This window comes from Perna viridis, chromosome 5 (genome assembly GCF_037379345.1).
Source record: "Perna viridis isolate PV_CMFRI_1.1 ecotype Kerala chromosome 5, ASM3737934v1, whole genome shotgun sequence".
In the NCBI taxonomy this organism is placed as follows: Eukaryota; Metazoa; Mollusca; class Bivalvia; order Mytilida; family Mytilidae; genus Perna; species Perna viridis.
In genome coordinates this window covers 25,745,021-25,769,085 of record NC_142449.1, presented here as the reverse complement: position 1 = coordinate 25,769,085, position 24,065 = coordinate 25,745,021, and the positions used below count along the sequence as shown (strand labels likewise).

Genomic DNA, 24,065 nt, shown 5'->3' with positions numbered 1-24,065 from the left:
TATTATACGGCGAAAATTTAAGCGTCTATCTAACATTGACAATTTGTCCTTGACACCAATTTCCCGCGGAAATCTTGAATGGATCCTGCTGAAGTAGAATTTCTTGCAGAAAAAGAACTGATTTCTGTTGTTCCTAACTTTACACAAGACAAAATATATCTTATTGGTGTTAGTTTGCAGCCTTTCTTTTAAAGATAGTTTAAAGCTTTTCGTCTCACTCTGCATGCTTTTCCACACTCGGTTACTTAGTCTTAGACTTCGTTCGAATTGCCTGACCTGCAACCCTACTCTTTATTATTTGGATATTGATAGGTCGGGTTGGTTTCAGAACGATGTGCCATACAAAAAGTTGGCGAGTACCGCCCTTCAACCGCTTGTAACAACTTTTTAAGTTGAAATAGTGCATGTCACACCTACCTAATTCGATTCCAGAAGCATTTTCCTGTATGCTGATACCAAATTTGCTACAAAAATTATATTTATTATTGAAGTTTTGATAATTTTCCACGAGAGACCCTGTTTTGTTGACATTTTGAACCGTAATAGAGAGTAGGCAGAGCTTGTTATTTTTGGAACGGAACAGAGCAGAATCAATTTTTAAAACTGGAATCTACCAGAATATTTCAAAATTCCACTGTAAAATTACTTGTCCGCTACCCTTCCGTTCCATAAGTAACAAGCTCCGCCTACTCTATTATGATTTGAAATGTCAACAAAACAGGGTCTCTAGTGAAAAATGATCAACACTTCATTAAAAAATGTAATTTTTGTAGCAAATATGGCATCAAAAAAGTGGAAAATGGTTCTGGAATCAAACTAGGTAGGTATGACATGCACAATTTCAACTTGAAGACGTTACAAGCGGTTGAAGGGCGGTACTGCTGAATCTCCAACTTTTTGTATGGCACATCATTCTGACCCCAACCCAACATATCAATATCCAAATAAAAAAGAGGAGAGTTGCAGGGTCAGAGGAAATTCGGAGTATCAGTTACTGGTCAAGGCCAGAGTAGTTCTCGTCAACCAATTTTTCTTCTTCTCCAGTGAAACGAGTTCATGCCAAAAATTTAGGTATGGTCTAAAATGTGTAACCCGTACCCGTACAAACTTTTCCCCATACCCAAATACTACTTAGCCAATTTCTTCATTATTGGTCGATATTTCCAGCTGAAAGTTGGTACACTTACACAAAATGACATGATGGTTAGGCTAGAATTAATGATTTTTAATTTTTAAAAAAGTTCGTTGAAAAAATAGATTTTATTTGATTTTCGGTTTTCAAAAGGTCTAAAATATGTAACCCGAAATTCCTGTACCCAAAATCAAAGTCTGGTATTTTGTGTTTTCTGTACTAATTTATAGCATATTTGACATTAAAAAATCATAATATTATCAAATTTTCATTGACAGTAAATTAAAATTGCATCAGACTCTGTTCATGAGATATATAGAATCTACAATGATGACAAGTTGGTTATGGAATTTCTCACATCGAGTGAAATAAATTTTATAGTTTTGATCGTGACGCTTGCTGAGCTATTCAAACTATAAAATTTATTTTACAAGATGTGAGGAATTCATCATCAACAAGCTTTGAGTGTAGATTCTGTTTCTCTAATGCCCTAAAAAGGTAAGAAATACTCAAAAAATGAAAAGTGTGTTAAACATGATTCCGATTCGTAGGAAACATGTTAACGTCCAGCAAACGCAAACATTCCGCACAAAAGAAATGACGATTTCAAAGGTTTTTTCACTTCAAATCTTCCCGAGTCCCTTTATAATTCTTATTTAAGATAAGAAAGCACCAAAATTATTTCATTTAACTGAAATATAACTATGATGGCAATCGGGGCGATTCAAGATGGAGTCCAAGACAATTGATTTCTAAGCCAATCGAACTCTTGAGAACAAAAAAGTCACTAGTGATGAGAACATTTTTGTCCATACCAGTCAAGTGGTATGAAAATTGAAGCAAAATCAGAGAATTTGGTTTTCATTCTGGGTAAGATCGTATCCATTCTTTGCTGGTACGGGGATTGATACTAGGTACAATACAGAATTCAAACTTAATCACTTTTGTTTTTTAACACAATATTAAATCTCTCAAAACTTTATCTAAAGTCATTAGGTGAAGTTTTAACCTTTTAATAATTTTAGAAAAACGTAAAATTCGGACAGGAAAGTGAGAAGTAATAAATAAATAGGTACAGTAACTTCCGGTTACACATTTTAGACCTGACTTCTGAAAACCGATGAAACAAGAAATATCAGAAAAATATATATCATTTTCTTGATTAGAAATGAATTGAAATGGACTTTTCCACACCTCGCGCAATTTTCAGTTCTTTACATACTGTAAGAATGAATATTTTAGCAAAACAATATTTGGGTATGGGGAAAAGTTGGTACAGGTACGGGTTATGCATTTTAGACACTACCAAAATTTAAGGAAAAAAATTGCAAGAGATTGCTGATATTTGGATCTAAAAATCAGCTATCATTCAACATTGTTCATGGAGGAATAAAATTTTGGTGAATAGATTGGCAAGAATCGCTTCCGTCTTGAAAATGGTTAGATCTTCTATCTGACCCAAAGGTGCTTGTTTCTGTCTGTGTGGGGGAATACTATTAAACAGGGGTCGACTATCAATTCCCAAGTAGAAGAAGGTGGCTATCTGAAAATAATGATGCTCTCAGAAAAATACACTGCAACCTTTCAATTTCCTTTACTCATGACAAATGATATATCGTTGCAAAGCAAAATGGCTATTTTTCACTTTAAACTAGGTTTTAATTACTTTGATACTCTCCCTCCTACTATATCGTATCTTTCTATCAATGAATTTATGCTCTAGTTCACATACTCTTTCTAAATATAACAACTTCCTGTTAGAACCGCACTATATTTTAAGCTGCTCCCTGATTGGTTAAGACCTGTGTTAATTGTCTTATTAGAAAGGCTTACCCGGTTACTTAAAAATAGAACACAGGTCTTAGCCAATCTGAGAACATCTTAAAATATAGTGCGGAAAGTCGAGCAATTTGAATATAAATTCTAATAAAAAATTCAAAATGAACTTTTTCCATTTGGCTGATGTTATTGGTAGTTCCAAATAGCTTCCATTCAATTTAAAGTCCTTCAATGAAGCAATCAAGTTAAAGTGTGATGTCACACCAGGCTCTTATAACATTTCGCTCCACAAAAGCCCTGGACCAGTTGGTGTATGAAAAAAAAATTGTAACCTGTTTTGTCACTCATCAGTTTGAACTTGAAGTTGATTCATAAAATGTGTGATGGTTTGTATTATTATGATAAAAGATGGTGCTTGATTTTTTTTGTAGTATCTATTGTCTGCCCATGAACATTGTAACTCGAAGGAAAATGAATGTCTAGGTGATTGGCACATTTAGTATGCTGGCTTTATGAAATGATGTCAGTGTCTATGTGTGCCATTTATCTTGGCAGGACAATCTTCAAAAAAAGACAATGATGCTATTTTAATTGGCCAGTATTTCATACATCTTTTGTTTTCTTGAGTTTTGTTGGGACATGACTGAAGTACAAAGTACTTATTCAGGCCGCAGTGACATCTCTTTACATTGTCTTTGATATATATTTTTTCTGCTTGCAAAATTACTTCTAGAAAATTTTACTCAAAATAAACCCCTAAACATGTTATTAGAAGTTGACACTTGTACACTAATTACAAGACCACTCTGTAAAATCTGGTTTTTTTTTGTCATCCTGTGACCTGGCTGTCAAAAGGAGCAATGTACATTTGTATACACACAGTTGTTAACTGAACTCCAGTAACTTACGCCAAGGAACCACTCGAACAATTTATCTTTGGTTGTCACATAATTTTTGTCGAATAATCTTCAAGATTATGAATACCAAAATTCTTACTAGACATAAAGACAAGGTTACCGTTCTTTACATTTTGGGGGTTCATTAAAGTTTTATGACATTTAGCAAAAAATTAGATATCTGAAAGCTGTGTGTTTGACTTTACTGATTAAAATGGCGTAAATATACCTATTACAGATTGTTAGTCTCAAAGTTCTTTTGCAGGGAGATGTAGGACCTTTCAATGCAGGCTTGCCAGTACAAGTACCATTATGGATGGCAATTAACTTAAAACAAGGACAAAAGTGCAGAATTATCCCCCCTGAATGGATGGAATCTGGTATACATTTATAGCTGTAGAAAATTTTGGCTTACATGCACAAATGCTAAATGCATTTCAATGAAATCACAAAGGCAAATATGTCTATGGTTTAAGTCTTTTATAGTTCATACATTGTTAGTCAAGGGACAAACTCCTGATACAGAAACTAGAAGCAACCTATACAACAGAAATAAAAACTAAAAGAACTGCAGACATGATTTTCTTCCGCTTTTTCAAATCTGGAATTTACTGTTACTGTTCTTTTTTACTGTATATTTACTTACGATATCACCAATTTCCGCCTTTTTTGGTTTGCTCTGTAAATCATGTCTGGAACTGAAAGGGTAAACAACCTTTGCATTTCTAGAAACATCTGTTTGCTTTCCATAAGTTTATTCACTGATCTGTGCTTCATTATTAGTCCCTTTTAAGTACAATGTACATGTACGTGCAGTTCATTGCAAAAACATACATGTAACTTGATTCATTAACCATGAGTAGAATTATTATACCCCCTGCAACAAAGTTGTGAAGGGAATAATATTTTTGACTGTCTGTCAGTCCATCTTCAGTTTTCTGGATTATTTTTTTTTTCTAAACCCTTGCAGATATTGACACGATTTTTGGTATACAAGTTCACCATGATAAGTTACAGGTCAAGTTTAACTTTTGTTCTGCTCTGATGATTTTTACCGAAATTACCGGCCTTTAACTTACCAGTTTTCCGGACCTAAGCCAGTATAAGAATGGACAGTAGCTAACTTAATAAATACCAGCACAATTAATTTACTTAATTGCCATAATATTCTTAGGGTTAATCCATTTACAAAAATGAGTGTTGGTTCATTTTTAGCTCATTTGGCGTCTGTTGTCGTCGTCCATTGTTGTGAACAATTTTTCCAAACTCTTCTCCTCTGAAACTTCTCGACCAATTTGAACCAAACTTGGTATGAATGTTCCTTGGGGTATCCTGCATAGAACTGATGTGGGTTTTTTTTTTCGATCCGTCTAAAAAACATGGCTGCCATTACTAATAATAGAATGTAGGGGTCAGACTGTAGTTTTTTGTATATATCTCCAAAACCGTTAGGTTTAACCAAATTCTGACATGGGGATAAAAGTATTTAGCATGATGAGATCTATCTGCGGTCAAATTTTGGTTTTAATCTGTTAAGCCATGGTGGAGTTATTGCCTTTTTTCAAAGATTTCTGCCATTTTTAATGTTATTCTTTCAAAAATCTTCTCCTCTGACAATACTTGACTTATTGAAACCAGACTTGGTATGAATGTTCCTTGGGGTATCCTGCATAGAACTGATATGGGGATTTTTGATTTGTCGAAAAACATGGCTGCCATTACTAAAAAGAGAACATAGGGGTTAAACAGTAGTTTTTCGCATATATCTCCTAAACTGCCAAATTCTGACTGGGTAATAGTGTTTAGCATAATGAGATCTGTGTTAAGCTATGTTGGAGGTATTGCCCTTTTTCTACGTTTTTTTTGCTATTTTGAATGTCATTTCTTTCAAAAATCATCTCCTCTGACACCACCTGACCAATTGGAACCAAATTTGGTATGAATGTTTCTTGGGGTATCGTGCATAGAACTGATTTGAGGGATTTTGATCCATTGAAAAACATGGCTGCCGTTACTAAAAATAGAACATAGGGGTCAGACAGTAGTTTTTTGCATTTATCACCAAAACCCGTGAGGTTTAGTCGAATTCTGACACGAGGTAAAATTATTCAGCATGAAGAGATCTGTGGTCAAATTTTGGTGAAAATTTGTTTACCCATGTTGGAGTTATTGCTCTTTTTGGACGTTTTTTTTCCTGTTTATGATGTTATTATTTTCAAAAATCTTCTCAGAAACTGCTCTACAGAATTCAATGAAAGTTGACATTTTTTGTTTTATAGGGTATCCTTAATGAAATTTTTTTATTACTGAAAAAACATGGCCGACATTTCTGAAAATAGAACAATTGGGTCAGCAGATTTTTGCATACATCTCCAAATCTGTTAGGTTTAGCCAATAGCTTTCAATTGCTGAAATGATCCTTATTATAAGGCTTACAAATGTGTCAAATGAATCAAATGGAGTCAAAATTGTCTGACAACTCCTTGTTAGAGTTATTGCCCTTAAAAGGCAAAAATTAACCAGGTGAGTGATTCAGGCTCCTGGGAGCCTCTTGTTTCTAAAGGCTTTTAGATATTGACATGATTATTGATGTATAAGTTCACCATAAGTTATAGGTCTAGTTTATGTTTTGTTCTGCTCTGATGATTTTTACCGAAATTACATGGCTTGAACTTAACAAAATTCACAGAAACAACAGTTTTCCAGACTTTTTTTCTAAATGCTTGCAGATATTGACATGAATTTTAGTATTTTAGTATTTGAATTCACCGTGATGAGTTACAGGACAAGGCTGTAGTTGATTCTGCTCTAATGATTTTTACCAAAATTACGGGCCTTGAACTAAATTCACAGAAATAACCGTTTTTTTTTTTTTTTCTAAACGCTTGCAGATTATGACATGATTTTTTGGAATATAAATTCACCATGATAAGTTATAGGTCAAGTGTACGTTTTGTTCTGCTACAATGATATTTACTTTGGATTAACTAAAACTCGAAGAAATCACAGTCTGGAGTTTTAAACTACCATTCTGAGTAACAGAAGTTAGTTAGAAGATTAAGATCTAAAGCCTAAAAAACACTCTTATTCCTTTTTTTATTGGTGTTCTTCTACATGTATTTCTCTTACGAAGAAATTTACTTTATTATCTGGTATGGGGACACGTAGGGTATGTGAGCACGCTCACCAAGGTTCTTTAATTGAAAGTCTGGTTGAGTCATTTGTGGTATATGGAGTAGCTTAAACCACCAAATATTAGCTCACGTACTCTTAATATAAGCTGTATGATCTTTTATTGATTTTGTTATATTTTCAAACAAAAAACGGAATTGTAGGTTATACAAATGTATGTATAGAAAAACTATATCTTTTTGTATATAGATCTGTATCATGTTTTTTTTGTTGTTTTTTTCAGATATGCTCTGAACTAAAGTGTTAATAATACCTATAATGCTGTCATTACTATTGCATTAATTATGTTTCAGATAAATTACAGGACAAAAAACAAGAGGAGACAGACAGTAAATTCTTCACAGAAATGCCAAGTCCTCACTTTATGGAGGTCACACAGCTTTTATTAAAATGGTATATTGTATAAATACATCACTATCCATTAGTGCATAAAATTGAAAAAGTATTCTGAAAGTTAAGATTTGCTTTAAGCTAGTCTTTATGGTTCACTTTTCAATTGACAAACTGAAATCAAGCATTTTCTGTGGTCTGCCTTGTTCATACTGGTACTTTATTAACTATGCATAGACTTTTCTGTTTTTGAACAAATTTAACCAGCCCCAGTCATTCTGGTCTCATTAGATGAGCTTCTGTCCATGTGTATTTAATGACCGTTTTTTTTTGGAAATATGAAATACAGTATTTTGGTAATTCATACCTAACTATATATGTATGCTTTGGTCTCGACTTCGTTCATTTTAAATTCTTGAGTGTCCTTTACGTTATTGCTATTGAAATTTACAAGTAACAGATTTTAGGTTTCATTTGCCCCTCGTATTCTATAATCTGCCTGTACAGTCATCCATGCATCGTTCAAACACTCTATACAATTAAGTAGCAGTCTTTCTAAAAATCAGACAGAAGGTGATTCATGTATGTCAAAAACTCACCAAATTTAGTTTTATTTCTTGTTCGGAAACAGTTTCTGATAACACAACCAGTCATAGTTTACCAATACGTTGTTGTGATTTTGAGATAAAAATCATATAGATTGTACATGAAATTTGCACTTTGCAAGAGTTATCGTTCTTGATTTGGCTTCATTTGGTTGATTTTAGTGGGAGATAAATGTTTGATTTTCTATAAAGTGCAAATCTGTATGCAGAAATGATTATAGTTATGTGATAGTATAGCATACGTAGACTAAAGAAGCATCATTTGTTTGGTGGGTTTTTCTTGACCATGAATCACTTTACCATTGGTAGTGTCTGAATTTTATGTGGACTGGTACTTACATGATGAATTTTATTAATTTTGTAGTTGCATATTTGTATTGAAGGAAAGTAGCTACTTTTCATTTTTTTATTGTTTTTTGAAGCAATTTTATCTTATATTTAATGATGTGGTTACACAGTAGAGGAAAATCTTGACTCCACTGTGAAGAGTGGAGAAATTGAAATTTATGTTTATGGTAGTATTGTTTACATGGTATAGTACAGCTGTAATCATATTCCTTCAATTAAAATTTGTTGACTATTGAAATTTTTAGATACCAGTATTCAAGTGAAAATCCTGATTTATTATATATATTTCAAGTTTATACAAGTTTTTTGCTTAGAAGTCAGTGAATACAATGAAGTTTATCTTTGATACAGTGCCACTGATGACATACCACATGCAGATGAGATAAGAACTCTCGTTAAAGATATATGGGATTTACGTATAGCCAAGTTACGTAGCAGTATAGACACATTCCTGAAAAGTGATGCTACACATGCTAAGGTAACAACCAAACAAGTCATTTAATGTAAATGTATTACATCACATATATATTGTTGATGTTCAAGGGATGTAGATGGTCTTACTGTGATGAACTGATAACCACATTGGCATGAATGGGTAAAAAAATTTATCTGCTGGGCAAAAGTTACCCAGTTTTTAAGTGTAGTATAATCTATACAACTTATCCATTGGATAAATATTTATGATGCAGATGAAGTTATGAACAACTGGGTCCTGGTGAACTGCCTTAGATAGTTACTTGAACTATTAACAATTTTTATTAGATGTATGGAATAACCAACATTTGAATTATCTGATAGTTAAGATTCCCCTTTTCAGTTGCTCAGTTAACAAACATGATTTCAATTTTCATTCAGGGTTTTATTGGGATGACTTAAGTTTTTATGGTACAATCAATACTTCTCATTGCAGGTTTCTGTTTGTTTATTTGTTTGTATAGTTTACTATCTAAAGCATTTCATCATGTGATATTCATTTCATCATAGAAAGATCATCTTTGTATTGCACTATAAATTGTGCAATTTCAGTATAAGAATGGACAGTAGCTAACTTAATAAATACCAGCACAATTAATTTACTTAATTGCCATAATATTCTTAAGGTTAATCCATTTACAAGAATGAGTGTTTTTAGGAAATTGGTTCATTTTTAGCTCACCTGGCGTTCTTTGCCGTCGTCCGTTGTTGTTAACAATTTTTCAAAACTCTTCTCCTCTGAAACTACTTGACCAATTGGAACCAAACTTAGTATCAATGTTCCTTGGGGTATCGTGCATAGAACTGATGTGAGGATTTTTGATCCGTCGAGAAACATGGCTGCTGTAACTAAAAGTAGAACGTAGGGGTCAGACAGTAGTTTTTTGCATATATCTCCAAAACTGTTAGGTTTAGCCAAAAAAAAGTGTTCAGCATGATGAGATCTATCTGTGGTCAAATTTTCATTTGGATATGTTAAGCTATGTTGGAGTTATTGCCCTTTTTTGACGTTTTTTTGTTATTTTGAATATATTTCTTTAAAAAATCTTCTCCTCCGACACCACCTGACCAATTGGAACCAAACTTAGTATGAACGTTTCTTGGTGTGTCATGCATAGAACTGATGTGGGGATTGATGATCTGTTGAAAAACATGGCCGCCGTTACTTAAAATACAACAGAGGGTTCAGACAGTAGTTTTTCTCATATATCTCCATGACCATTACGTTTAGCTAATTTTGAGATGGGTAAAAATCTTCAGCATGATAAGATCTATCTGTGGTCCAATTTTCATTTTAATCCATTAAACCATGTTTGAGTTATTGCCCTTTTTCAATGTTTTTTTGCTATTTTTAGCAAGCTGAAATGTGAGGGCTGTTCCAGCAAAACATAGGTGGGACCCGGGGACGGCATTTTAAAAAAAATATATACTTGGTTGTGGGTTGGTGTAAAATGCATCTATGGCGCGGTACTGGGCTTGGAAATTCACTTCTGTGAATGGTTGTTGGGACAATGAAGGAACATTCTGTTGAAAGTTGTTTTTTACTTTCTTGAAATGGTCCAAAATGAATCCCTGTCGTTGTATAAACCTTTAGTATAGTTGATTTACATGCTTTTGTTGTCGAAAGTTTGCGCCATTTGTACAGGTGTTCTGCCCGGAAATCACCCTGTGTTTGTTTTGACATTATTCATCCAGTATTATCGGGGTTTTGATGTGGAGCGATGGTGCAACCCGAGATGCACGAACATCAGAAAAGATGTCAACTTCTGTCAATTGTTGATTTGGTTCATAAGTGTTCCTCGTCTCTCGATTTTTATGTAGATTAGACCGTTGGTTTTCCCGTTTGGATAGTTTTACACTAGTAATTTTTGGGGCCCTTTATAGCTTACTTTTTGGTGTGATCCAAGGCTCTGTGTTGAAGATTGTACTTAGACTTATTATTATGGTTTATACTTTAAATAAATAGTGACTTGGATGGAGAGTTGTCTCATTGGCACTCATGCCACATCTTCTTATATCTATTCAGTGTTTCTGAATTATCATCAAAGCAACTCTTCCACAATTAAATTTCTTTTGAAACTGAATTTGAACAGTTGTTAAATCACTATGTAGTCATTGCATACTGATATCAAGAATAACCCATTCCAAAACTTCAAAATGGAAGGGTATGGGCTATGGAGTGAATGTGTAGGTGACAAAAACACCAAATTATCAAAGAACAGGGCTTTTACTTCTGCTCTTCATCTTAGAAATTGTCAGAGAGTCTACAACAATGGACAAAATTTCCATACCCTTAAACAAGATAAGCCCCCAGTGTGCAAATGAGCAGAATTTTCTATATTGATAAACATCAATATTACTTTATACTTTCTTGTTCCTTTACCTGCACAGAGTGCATGCAAACTTGAGTGATGCTTAAATACAGCAGATTTCCAGCTGAAAGTGCTAGGTATACAAGAAGAGAAGTTTTCTTGAAATCTTTGATCCTCGATAAAACAAATGGATTTAGGAAACTTTACACAACTATCAAGGCAATCATATGGATACACACAGAAATTTCAACTGGTTAGATGAGATACAAAATAGTTCATGGTAATACACTACCTTCATATACAGTCACTGTTGTACAGTGTGGATCAATAACACTTCTGCATTATCTTCTTTTTCTCTACCAAATATCATCGACCTGTGATATAAAGTGGTTGTTGAAAATTTGCTATGGACAAATACTCTTACAATTGTGAATACCAGAAAGGTAATCCCTATATTCTGGCATTCTTCAAATTTGCTCTTAGGCAAGACAAAAATCAAGATTTAGCAATGCATTGAAAAGAGGATATTTGTGCATAAAAATGAATGTTAATATATGAAACGATTTTAATATACAGATATATGAATGCACAAGAGGTAGAAGCATTAGTCTATACATGAATATATGCAACATACAAGAAATACATTGTAGGCAAAACAGTGAATGTATATGTTTTTTAATCAGTGTCTTAGCTAGGCAAAATGGAGGGGCACAGTGCCCTGCCCTTCTGTCATATTACCCCCTTAGTGCCCATTTATAATTATCTGAACATTACACTTTTGTTAATAAATTACACCAAGCCAATTAAGAAGTGTCACCTTCATTTACCACATCCTGTCGTAATTAACCCTCAGGTATACCTCAGGTAATTATTGGTGATCATTCAGCTGATCAGGGTTGTATAAGTAGAAATTGGATCCTGATTGGATCTATCACCATTTCATGGACAGCCAATCATTCGTTAATAATTATTTTCTTTTGTACAAATAATTTTTAAAATATTTTCAAGTTGACAGGTCTATGTTATGTAGAACCATGGGTGTAAACAATTGCATGTTGCATATGTTTGTTTATTCAGTATGTCAGTTATCTCTATCAGTTCAATTCTTTTTAAAATTTTCTGTATTGTCAACAGTACAGGTAATTTTTCAAAAGTTATAATTACATTAGTTAGAGAAAATAATATGATTTTGAAATTGAATTGGAGCAATATTGAATATTTTGTTACATTTCATGCAACATTTTACCTCATAGTATGTCATAGATGTTAAGAATCACTTGCCCGTAATCTCCTTTATGGTGTGATAGTATACTGCTTTAAATTCTACAAAAGTAATGTTAATTTTTGTCTACACATCATTCTTGTATTATTCAATAAGAAAACATACATACAAGAAGAGCAAAAAAAAAATGAATAAAGATATTTCTGACTTAATGGAAACATAAATCTTTAAAAAAACCTTCAAATACGCCAATGTTCCTTTTTGGTTGAAAAAAACATGATACATGTTAAAGTGCCCTCTTCCCTGCGCACCCTCTATTTTCAAATCCTAGCTAGAACACTGATTATGTGTAAATGGAATGAAGCATTCATGAAATCATGCAATGTCTTGCATTTATCTGTATGAAATACATGTATGTCACATGCAGCTGAAATATATAAAAAATTAAAGAATCACCATGGGAATGCTGTTAAAGAATATATTTGAATTTCAATATACAGATAAATGAACGCAAGCAGTAAAAATGCTAGTCTATACATGAATATGTGCAACATGCATGTGATAGGCAAAACTACACAATACGTATAAATGAAATGAAGCATTCATGAAATCATGCTATGTCTTGCTATTATCTGTATGAAATGTCTCACATGCAGCTGAATTATATAAAAAAAGTAATGTATCACCATGGAAATACTGTTAAAGAATATATATACATTTTAATTTGCTTCTGTTGGTGCCTATATAGCTTGGGTTTTTACCTCTGTGGGTGGGTAGGAGTGGAAAAATATCGCTTCTATGGGAGGTTACTCCAATTTTCAAGTGCCTTCCCCCCGTCCCATGTATGTTTTACTGGAACAGCCCTGAGCTATTGCCGTCACTTGGCGTCCATCGTCGTCGTTTTTCAATAACAATTTTTCAAATCTCTTCTTCTCTGAAACTACTTGACCAATTGGAACCATACTTGGTATGAATATTCCTTGGGGTATCCTGCATAGAACTGACGTGGGGATTTTTGATCCGTCTAAAAAACATGGCCGCAGTTACTAAAAATAGAACATAGGAGTCAGACAGTTAGTTTTTCGCATATATCTCCAAAACAGTTAGGTTTAGCCCATTCTGAAAATGGTAAAAGTGTTCAGCATGATGAGATCTGCGGTCTAATTTTCATTTTAATCTATTAAACCTTGTTGGAGTTATTGCCTTTTTTCAGCGATTTTTGCTATTTTTATGTTATTTCTTTCAAAAATCTTCTCCTATGACATTACTTGACCAATTGGAACCTAACTTGGTATGAATGTTCCTTGGGGTATCCTGCATTGAACTGATTTGGGGACTTTAAATCCGTTGAAAAACATGGCTGCCGTTACTAAAAATAGAGCACACGGGTCAGACAATAGTTTTTCGCATATATCTCCAAAACGGTTAGGTTTAGCCCATTCTGAAAATGGTATAAGTGTTCAGCATGATGAGATCTATCTGCGGTTAAATTTTCATTTTAATCTATTAAACCATGTTGGAGTTATTGCCCTTTTTCAAAGTTTTTTGCTATTTTTAATGTTATTTCTTTCAAAAATCTTCTCCTCTGACACTATTTTACCAATTGAAACAAAACATGTTATGAGTGTTCCTTGGGGCATCCTGCATAGAATTGAAGTGGGGTTTTTTGATCCGTCGAAAAACATGGCCACTATTACTAGAAATAGATCATAGGGGTCAGACAGTAGTTTTTCGCATATATCTCCAAAACCGTTAGGTTTGGCCAAATTCTTTCAATAGCTGAAATGATCCTTATTTTTAGGACTACAAAAGTCTTCAGGCATAAATTTTTCAGATGCTTTCTTGTTAGAGTTATTGCCCTTGACAGGGGAAAATGACAGGTTTTTTTTTTTAGTTTTCAGCCAATGTATTGAAAACTATGATAGATTTAGACTTTCATTTACTGAAGTGATCCTTATGATAAGTCCTATCAAAGTTTTCTTGAGTCAAAATTGTTGGACAACTTCTTGTTTTATTTATTGCCCTTGAAAGGCAAAATTCAACCAGGTGAGCGAATCAGGCTCCTGGGAGCCTCTTGTTTTCTTTTTTCAAAAAGTAATTTACTAACATTATGCAATAAAGCAGTGTCAGTGTGTGAAACCTCCACTAACCAACTCACAAAAGGCCATTAAGAATTGCATTTCACTAGTGCTAGTTGCTCACCAAGGTGTCAAGTGATAATTTCCTGACTATTGTTTAAATGGCTGAACAATTTAGTTTTATTTGCAGAATATTGAAAAACATTACTGCCAATCTGATACTTCCTGTTCAGTGTTTAAGGGTCATAATTCACACTCTGTACTGAATTTTTAATTTTGGCATGTCAGAGTAGCCTCGTTAATTTCGTGCGACGTAGTGGCTGGGAGGCATTAATTTCCAAACGTGCTTATAAAAATGGTGAAGCTTGCAAAACTCAAGATTACTAACCCATTCAACATTGTAGAATTGGGAAATTTGATATTTACCTTAGCGGGGATGTGTAAGAGACTTTCTAGTTCTCTATCCAAAGACACAATGTGATTTCAGATCAATTTTAAGATCCAGGTCTGTTCAGGTAATCATGTCGACTAAGCTCAACCTGAAACAACACATTTTGTTGTCTAATTTTTCCACAGAATTGCATATGAAAATTGTCACTGTATATATAATATTGTAGAATTAAGATGATGGTCCATATATCCATCTATTGTGTTTTCTATGTAGAAACATTGAAAAAGTAAAAGCATGAAAAATGTTATGAACAGCATTTTTCCTTAAACCACCATTGATGATATCAAGTGAGGTAACTACAATAAAAATCTATCAGTTTGACACATTTTGTTTCGTCCCCGAACTGTCAATAGCCATCATATATGGACACAACAAGCTAGAAATTTATTACTTGAAATGACAGAACAAGAAACAAGGGTTATAATACTTGATGTTGCCCATTGTTTAAACTTATTAATTATTAATTATTTTCTTTTGTACAAATAATTTTTAAAATATTTTCAAGTTGACAGGTCTATGTTATGTAGAACCATGGGTGTAAACAATTGCATGTTGCATATGTTTGTTTATTCAGTATGTCAGTTATCTCTATCAGTTCAATTCTTTTTAAAATTTTCTGTATTGTCAACAGTACAGGTAATTTTTCAAAAGTTATAACTACATTAGTTAGAGAAAATAATACGATTTTGAAATTGAATTGGAGCAATATTGAATATTTTGTTACATTTCATGCAACATTTTACCTCATAGTATGTCATAGATGTTAAGAATCACTTGCCCGTAATCTCCTTTATGGTGTGATAGTATACTGCTTTAAATTCTACAAAAGTAATGTTAATTTTTGTCTACACATCATTCTTGTATTATTCAATAAGAAAACATACATACAAGAAGAGCAAAAAAAAAAATGAATAAAGATATTTCTGACTTAATGGAAACATAAATCTTTAAAAAAACCTTCAAATACGCCAATGTTCCTTTTTGGTTGAAAAAAACATGATACATGTTAAAGTGCCCTCTTCCCTGCGCACCCTCTATTTTCAAATCCTAGCTAGAACACTGATTATGTGTAAATGGAATGAAGCATTCATGAAATCATGCAATGTCTTGCATTTATCTGTATGAAATACATGTATGTCACATGCAGCTGAAATATATAAAATATTAAAGAATCACCATGGGAATACTGTTAAAGAATATATTTGAATTTCAATATACAGATAAATGAACGCAAGCAGTAAAAATGCTAGTCTATACATGAATATGTGCAACATGCATGTGATAGGCAAAACTACACAATATGTATAAATGAAATGAAGCATTCATGAAATCATGCTATGTCTTGCTATTATCTGTATGAAATGTCTCACATGCAGCTGAATTATATAAAAAAAGTAATGTATCACCATGGAAATACTGTTAAAGAATATATATACATTTTAATTTGCTTCTGTTGGTGCCTATATAGCTTGGGTCCTATCAAAGTTTTCTTGAGTCAAAATTGTTGGACAACTTCTTGTTTTATTTATTGCCTTTGAAAGGCAAAATTGAACCAGGTGAGCGATTCAGGCTCCTGGGAGCCTCTGGTTTTCTTTTTTCAAAAAGTAATTCACTAACATTATGCAATAAAGCAGTGTCAGTGTGTGAAACCTCCACTAACCAACTCACAAAAGGCCATTAAGAATTGCATTTCGCTAGTGCTAGTTGCTCACCAAGGTGTCAAGTGATAATTTCCTGACTATTGTTTAAATGACTGAACAATTTAGTTTTATTTGCAGAATATTGAAAAACATTACTGCCTATCTGATACTTCCTGTTCAGTGTTTAAGGGTCATAATTCACACTCTGTACTGAATTCTTAATATTGGCATGTCAGAGTAGCCTTGTTAATTTCGTGCGACGTAATGGCTGGGAGGAATTAATTTCCAAACATGTGCTTATAAAAATGGTGAAGCTTGCAAAGCTCAAGATTACTAACCCATTCAAACACTGTAGAATTGGGAAATTTGATATTTACCTTAGTGGGGATGTGTAAGAGACTTTCTAGTTCTCTATATAAAGACATGATGTGATTTCAGATAAATTTTAAGATTCAGGTCTGTTCAGGTAATCATGTCGACTAAGCTCAACCTGAAACAACACATTTTGTTGTCTAATTTTTCCACAGAATTGCATATGAAAATTGTCACTGTATATATAATATTGTAGAATTAAGATGATGGTCCATATATCTATCTATTGTGTTTTCTATGTAGAAACATTAAAAAAGTAAAAGCATGAAAAATGTTATGAACAGCATTTTTCCTTAAATCACCATTGATGATATCAAGTGAGGTAACTACAATAAAAATCTATCAGTTTGACACATTTTGTTTCGTCCCCGAACTGTCAATAGCCATCATATATGGACACAACAAGCTAGAAATTTATTACTTGAAATGACAGAACAAGAAACAAGGGTTATAATACTTGATGTTGCCCATTGTTTAAACTTACAAATTAACCAGAATATTTGGTAAGGAAAAAATGTCCTGATAGAAATATTTAAAAAATTTTAAAATAGAATCAAATTTATTTGTTGAAAAGTTTTTTTGATGACTAATTTTGTGACTTGTTGACTTGATATTTCTGTTGCCAAAATACACATGTAAACAGAGGAAGGATTTCTCATTTCAAGTATCAACAATACACATGTAAACAGAGGAAGGATTTCTCATTTCAAGTATCAACAATACACATGTAAACAGAGGAAGGATTTCTCATTTCAAGTATCAAAAATACACATGTAAACAGAGGAAGGATTTCTCATTTCAAGTATCAAAAATACACATGTAAACAGAGGAAGGATTTCTCATTTCAAGTATCCAAAAATACACATGTAAACAGAGGAAGGATTTCTCATTTCAAGTATCCAAAAATACACATGTAAACAGAGGAAGGATTTCTCATTTCAAGTATCAAAAATACACATGTAAACAGAGGAAGGATTTCTCATTTCAAGTATCAAAAATACACATGTAAACAGAGGAAGGATTTCTCATTTCAAGTATCAAAAATACACATGTAAACAGAGGAAGGATTTCTCATTTCAAGTATCAAAAATACACATGTAAACAGAGGAAGGATTTCTCATTTCAAGTATCAAAAATACACATGTAAACAGAGGAAGGATTTCTCATTTCAAATATCAAAAATACACATGTAAACAGAGGAAGGATTTCTCATTTCAAGTATCAAAAATACACATGTAAACAGAGGAAGGATTTCTCATTTCAAGTATCCAAAAATACACATGTAAACAGAGGAAGGATTTCTCATTTCAAGTATCAAAAATACACATGTAAACAGAGGAAGGATTTCTCATTTCAAGTATCAAAAAAAATTTTATAAATGAACTGACAATGTGCATCAAAATGAACTGAAAAAAATATAAAGTGAATGATAACAACAAAAAAAATATCCTTCACCAAAAATAAATAACTTTAAGTTATAATGCATCTTTGCCATTATTAGATTTCCTTTACAGTTGGCCAGCTCTATCCAATTTGAACCATGGAAATGTAATGTTCCGTTAAGTTTAAAAAACTCTAAATGAATTAGTCAATTTAAAATCAGGAACCGGAACGAACAAGAAATTTCTCTGCATTGTCAAATTTGCAATAGTTTTTCTGAGTATGGTACTTCGTATAGCAGTTTGGTAAACATAATGTATTTCACAATCCCTGCAGCCATAATTTGTTTGCCTTACTTTTTCTTGTTTGCCATTTCTGTAGTTCATGTAACAGATATGATATCTTCCTTTGATTTGCAAGGTTGTTGGCAAATGTCTCTGCACTAATCTGAGTAATGGCAAGTTAACTGTTGGCCTCCCTTGGCGGACCTCTTGTACATAACCAGATAATTGCCCTTTAATGAGCGTAGAAGAGAAATCCAAGAAAGAGGTGGTGGAAGGGTGATTGCAGCTTAAAGTAAAAAGTCTGAAAGCGTTGAATTTTACCATTTCTAATCACCAGAAGAAGACTTTGTTTGGCCATTTCAGTGTTATATGATTATAGCTGTAGTACTGTATATATTGGTCAGTTTCACCAACACCTCCCTTGTATGCTGTATAATCAACAATTGCCCTAGGACAAACAACATCTTTTCTAGTAAATGTACTATTTTCATTGATTGAGCCACTTACATGTCCTACGGTCATCAGGTGTTTTGGAGATGACTGAGACTTTTTACACATATCAATTGGCAAACCTGCTTTGTTTGTACGTACAGTGCACCAGTCCATAGTTTTCCCACAATTCTGTTGAAAGACAGTTTATCAGCACTTGCCAGCATCACACATCATTTGTTTGGTTCAGAGAGTATGTACTGTTTCAGGGATGTTTGACCTTTAAAGGGTAGCATACATTGATCAGTTGTAACATTTCTCCTTAGAATATACTCAGAACCAAAAGTATCATTCAAATGATTTACCACTGGATTAATTTTGTACAACGGATCATAGTTAGAATTACCTGGTTTTAGCTCAGCTGCATTATCAGAAAAGTGTAGATATCTTAAAATTTGTGTGTATCTGTCACAGCTCATTGTTGAAGAAAAGATGGGAGTTGACATGACAGGAACAGTAGACCAATATAGCTTGGTGCTAGGTTTTTGGTTTATACCCATTTGGTATGTAAGACCAAGAAAAGCTTTCATTTCTGGGAGGGTTGGTGTACTCCATGGCATTGGTTTTATGCCCCCGCAACAAACTGTCGGGGGCATATTAATTTACCCCTGTCTGTTCGTTTCTATCCGGATTACACATGATCATGGCTTGTCCGGCTATCTCCTCATAGTTTTTGAACTACATCTAAAATATTTTACAGGAATATTTCTACACATGATGAAAGGTGTGCAGGGTTAAAGGATTTTGATTTTCGTGACATATTATGGAAATTTGTGATAGTTACACTTAGTCATTTTACTCAGAAATAGGGCTATATGGCTTGTCCGACGTTCTCTTTGTACAGTTTTTGAACTACATCTAAAATATTTTACAGGATATTTCTACACATGATGAAGGTGTGCAGGGTTAAAGGATTTTGATTTTTGTGAAATATTACGGAAATTGGTGAAAGTTAGCTTATTTTTGGTCAAAAATAGGGCCATGTGGCTTGTATGGCTATCTCTTCATCTAAAATATTTTTTGCAGGATGTTTCATACGATCTTGATTTTCATGAAATATTACGGAACTGTATGATATTTAGACTTTGTTATTTTTGTCAGAAATGTATCCCAAGCAACAAAGTTAGGGATTTGTTATGGGGGGGCATCAACATTTTTTATGTGTCCATTAATCCGTCCATCGGTCCTCTTTTTCTCATCGCAACTAGTTTGACACTACCAAACAGAATTTCATGACACTATGTGGCCAGGATATAATATGTAGATATGCATATATTTAGGAATTTTTTATCCCCAAATTGATCCCCAGACCTTGAGTAACACAAGTCTTGGAAGAATTTCTGAATTTGCAAACCATGTCTTCATACAAAAATAAACATGTTCCTAATTTGGCAAATCTAGCAAGTGAGGGCATCATTAGTGTCTTACAAACACATTTGATTTACTTAAAAAAATAAATCACTACTAACAAATGAGGCGGGGGCTCTTGTGATAAACAGGGCTTCTGGTTTCTATCAAATTTTGTAGAAACCGATCATGAATAAAGAGCTAGCAAAAATCTAAAGCTTCTTTTATTGGGTCCATTATAGTTTTGGGGTCAGTTATTTAATTTTTTAGTTGAATTACCTTACCCTGATGGAGCTCAACACAGTAAAACCATTTTTAACCAAAGCTTTGGATCAGATGCATGTTTTGAGATCCAACTTGAGTGGAAGATTCCAAGCAACTCAGGAATGAAAGGTGTAATACTTTGCACTACTTTCAGAAATGCTGAAGATGGACTGATCTAACCATTTAGCTGTAAAAATTTCTTACGGGACCAGAACTGAGCAAATAATGATGAATCATTACATTTAAAATCTGTCTAAGAAATAAATATTTTTATTTATTCCATGGATTTTTAAAATAAATTTAGTAATTCATTTGATACAGTGTTACAATCCCCAGACCATGAGTAACACAAGTCTTGGAAGAATTTCTGAATTTGCAAACCATGTCTTCATACAAAAATAAACATGTTCCTAATTTGGCAAATCTAGCAAGTGAGGGCATCATTAGTGTCTTACAAACACATTTGATTTACTTAAAAAAATAAATCACTACTAACAAATGAGGCAGGGGCTCTTGTGATAAACAGGGCTTCTGGTTTCTATCAAATTTTGTAGAAACCGATCATGAATAAAGAGCTAGCAAAAATCTAAAGCTTCTTTTATTGGGTCCATTATAGTTTTGGGGTCAGTTATTTCCGTAGGTGTGAATATATGTGGCAGACCCCTTTCAAGATATATGCAAGTTTGAATGCCAACAGTCAGCAGAGTCACTTCTCTCATTGATATTAATGGGTACATCATTTTCAAGTTCATTTTCAGGGGTTTTATCTGATTCTGAATCATCACTTATACCTTGTACGTGTAGAAAATTTCTTAATCTTTCTTCTGCTAAGAGCACTAAAACTTCCTTCTGAGCAGTTACAATATCAGATTTGCTTAGACCTTCAAATTCACTTTCAGATTTGCCGGAAGACATGTTTAAGATCAGAGCAGACAATTTCTGAACTTGCCTAACATAAATATTAGTAGCGCATTACCAAATCGAACATGTTTTCTATTTCAAGTTGATATTATTCCCTTTAAACTTACCTTTAAATTGTATTTGTGTAAAAAGACAAACATTATAATCTAAACTTCAAATTTGTCCAAATTTACCATAATTAATTACAATTAAATCCTTAAACCTTTGTTTATTTTGAAATATCTTTTTCTGAAAGCATCGCCATTTTACACGATCACATGACAGTTGCAATTTGCAATCTAATTTTAACACAGAAAAATTCCAAGGTTTTATTTAGTAAAATGAAGTCTTGTAAACAGCTTTTGGGTTGACGACGGCGAACAATACGAATCACTAGATATCTTTAATTCAGATTTACTCCTTGTAAGTGAACTTAGGGGGAAATAGTTGGTATAAAAACCAATGTAAAACAAATCATGTGTTCTATGTATCCTACAGGATACATTCGCCCTTCACAATGTGTATCCTACAACATGCATACGCCTTGAAAGGGTTAAAGTAATCTGATTAGTCGAATTTTATTTTTTGCAAGTTGAAATAGAAAGTTACTCGTGAATAATTAAAGTATTTTGCATTGTACAAAAATGTTTTTTTTTAAATTTTTTTGTTATGAAAATCTGAGATTGTTTTGATGAAGAAAGTACTGTGGTTTTTTTTTTCTATGATTTGTATATTTTTATGTAATTTTAATTTTTTAGTTGAATTACCTTACCCTGATGGAGCTCAACACAGTAAGACCATTTTTAACCAAAGCTTTGGATCAGATGCATGTTTTGAGATCCAACTTGAGTGGAAGATTCCAAGCAACTCAGGAATGAAAGGTGTAATACTTTGCACTACTTTCAAAAATGCTGAAGATGGACTAATCTAACCATTTAGCTGTAAAAATTTCTTACGGGACCAGAACTGAGCAAATAATGATTAATCATTATTTATGGAATTACATTTAAAATCTGTCTAAGAAATAAATATTTTTATTTATTCCATGGATTTTTAAAATAAATTTAGTAATTCATTTGATACAGTGTTACAATCGCCAGAATGCATGTTTACCGTTGTATAATAGTATGGCCATACTATGGCGGTGTTGATGTTGTTCTTAGACACTTGACTTGAATATTGGTTGATTTCATCAAATTTTATAACGAGGTTCCAAACCACAGAAGTAAGGTTGGTATCCATTTTTTTGGGGTTATGGTGGCTATATATGGCCCCAACTGTTTTAGAATTAGGAGCAAAAAACAAGCATTTGTCTATAATATTGTTTCACATTATTCTATATCAACAAAGGAAGTCTTGGATTGATTATTTTTGGTTTAGACTTAGAAAAAGAATTTAACAGCTATGGTGAAATGTAACAAATGCAACAGCATGGAACCTAAATGCAATATATTGAATACTTTCAGAAATCATCAAAAGGTCTTCAATATGTGTGAACACACTTTAAAGTAAGCTCTTGAAGGCCCCAACAACAAAGTAATAAAATTCATGGTAACAGTGCTTCTAACACAAAACACAAAAACTGAGCACAATTCTTCAAAATCAAAATCAGTCTAAAAAGTAATAAAAATGACACAGACACATTAATGACGAACATTATTGACTGGACAGATGTATGAAACCAGTAGGTTAAAATAGTGTTATTTCTGAAATATGGAGGCAGAAACCTGCACTTTTCTGATTTTTGAAATTTTATGGAAGTATTGGCATTATACGTAGATATGCACAAAGGAATATAGTGTTGGAGGACTTCTGAGGGAGATAACGCAATTTTATTTTGCATGTTACATTCTTGTAAGTGCCAGTCTCCTTAGCCACTGAGGGAAGATCACCCATCTTATAGGTTCAATCTCACTAACCACTTCCAGGTCAAATGGTCACCTCTATGTAGTACTAAAAACACACTGAACCTAGACCTATGCATCGTAAGTGCATTATTTGTGTGTATTCTGATTACAAGTAGTCAAAATAAGGCTGAGAATGTGTACTTTAGAATCACATTTATAATTACAAAAGTGTACAAATAATGTTTATATTTGTGAGTAATTTGTCTCCATCCTGTCAGTTAACAGAAAAGGAGAAAATGTGGATTTTCAGGATTATTTATTCAACAAAATTTTATGAAGAATTTCTACAATCATCGTACCATTAGCAATGCAGACTGTAATTTTAAGAGTTGACAATTTTTTTTATGTCCGATATTGGAAAATTGTCATTGGACATTTGCAAAATTTGTTGGTGAATGACAGGCATTTTTAACTGTTTCCAGATCCATGATTAGCATAATGATTTTGAAAGCCTTATTTTCCAAGCTTCCCAATGGTATGCAACTTTAAGATGTCATTTGTCCTGGGAATTCACAGTAAAACTGAAAATTACTTTTTTTAACATGTAAAGTAATGGAAACGTTAGAAGTGGTTAGTGAGACCTTAACATGGGCTTGCTTACAGTATTTCTAGTTCTGCTAGCTTTCATAACGGAGAGAAACTATATAATACTGTAAGGGATCA

At 33.2% G+C, this 24,065-nt stretch overlaps 1 protein-coding gene across 2 annotated transcripts; it reads left to right on the top strand.

Moving 5' to 3' along the window:
* Positions 1–39: 39 nt before the first annotated feature.
* Positions 40–22,575, top strand: LOC148616836 (DNA replication complex GINS protein PSF2-like). Of its 2 annotated transcripts, none has more exons than XM_088583948.1 (5): positions 40–168; positions 4,073–4,187; positions 7,293–7,392; positions 8,634–8,760; positions 22,254–22,575. In XM_088583948.1, exons 1-5 carry the CDS (start codon positions 79–81, stop codon positions 22,371–22,373), a joined length of 552 nt encoding a protein of 183 aa, XP_088440074.1. In that variant the 5' UTR covers positions 40–78; the 3' UTR covers positions 22,374–22,575. The 2 variants fall into 2 exon arrangements, with proteins under 2 accessions (XP_088440074.1, XP_088440073.1); XM_088583947.1 differs by lacking the exon at positions 22,254–22,575 and adding an exon at positions 20,602–20,828.
* The last annotated feature ends 1,490 nt before the right edge of the window (positions 22,576–24,065 follow it).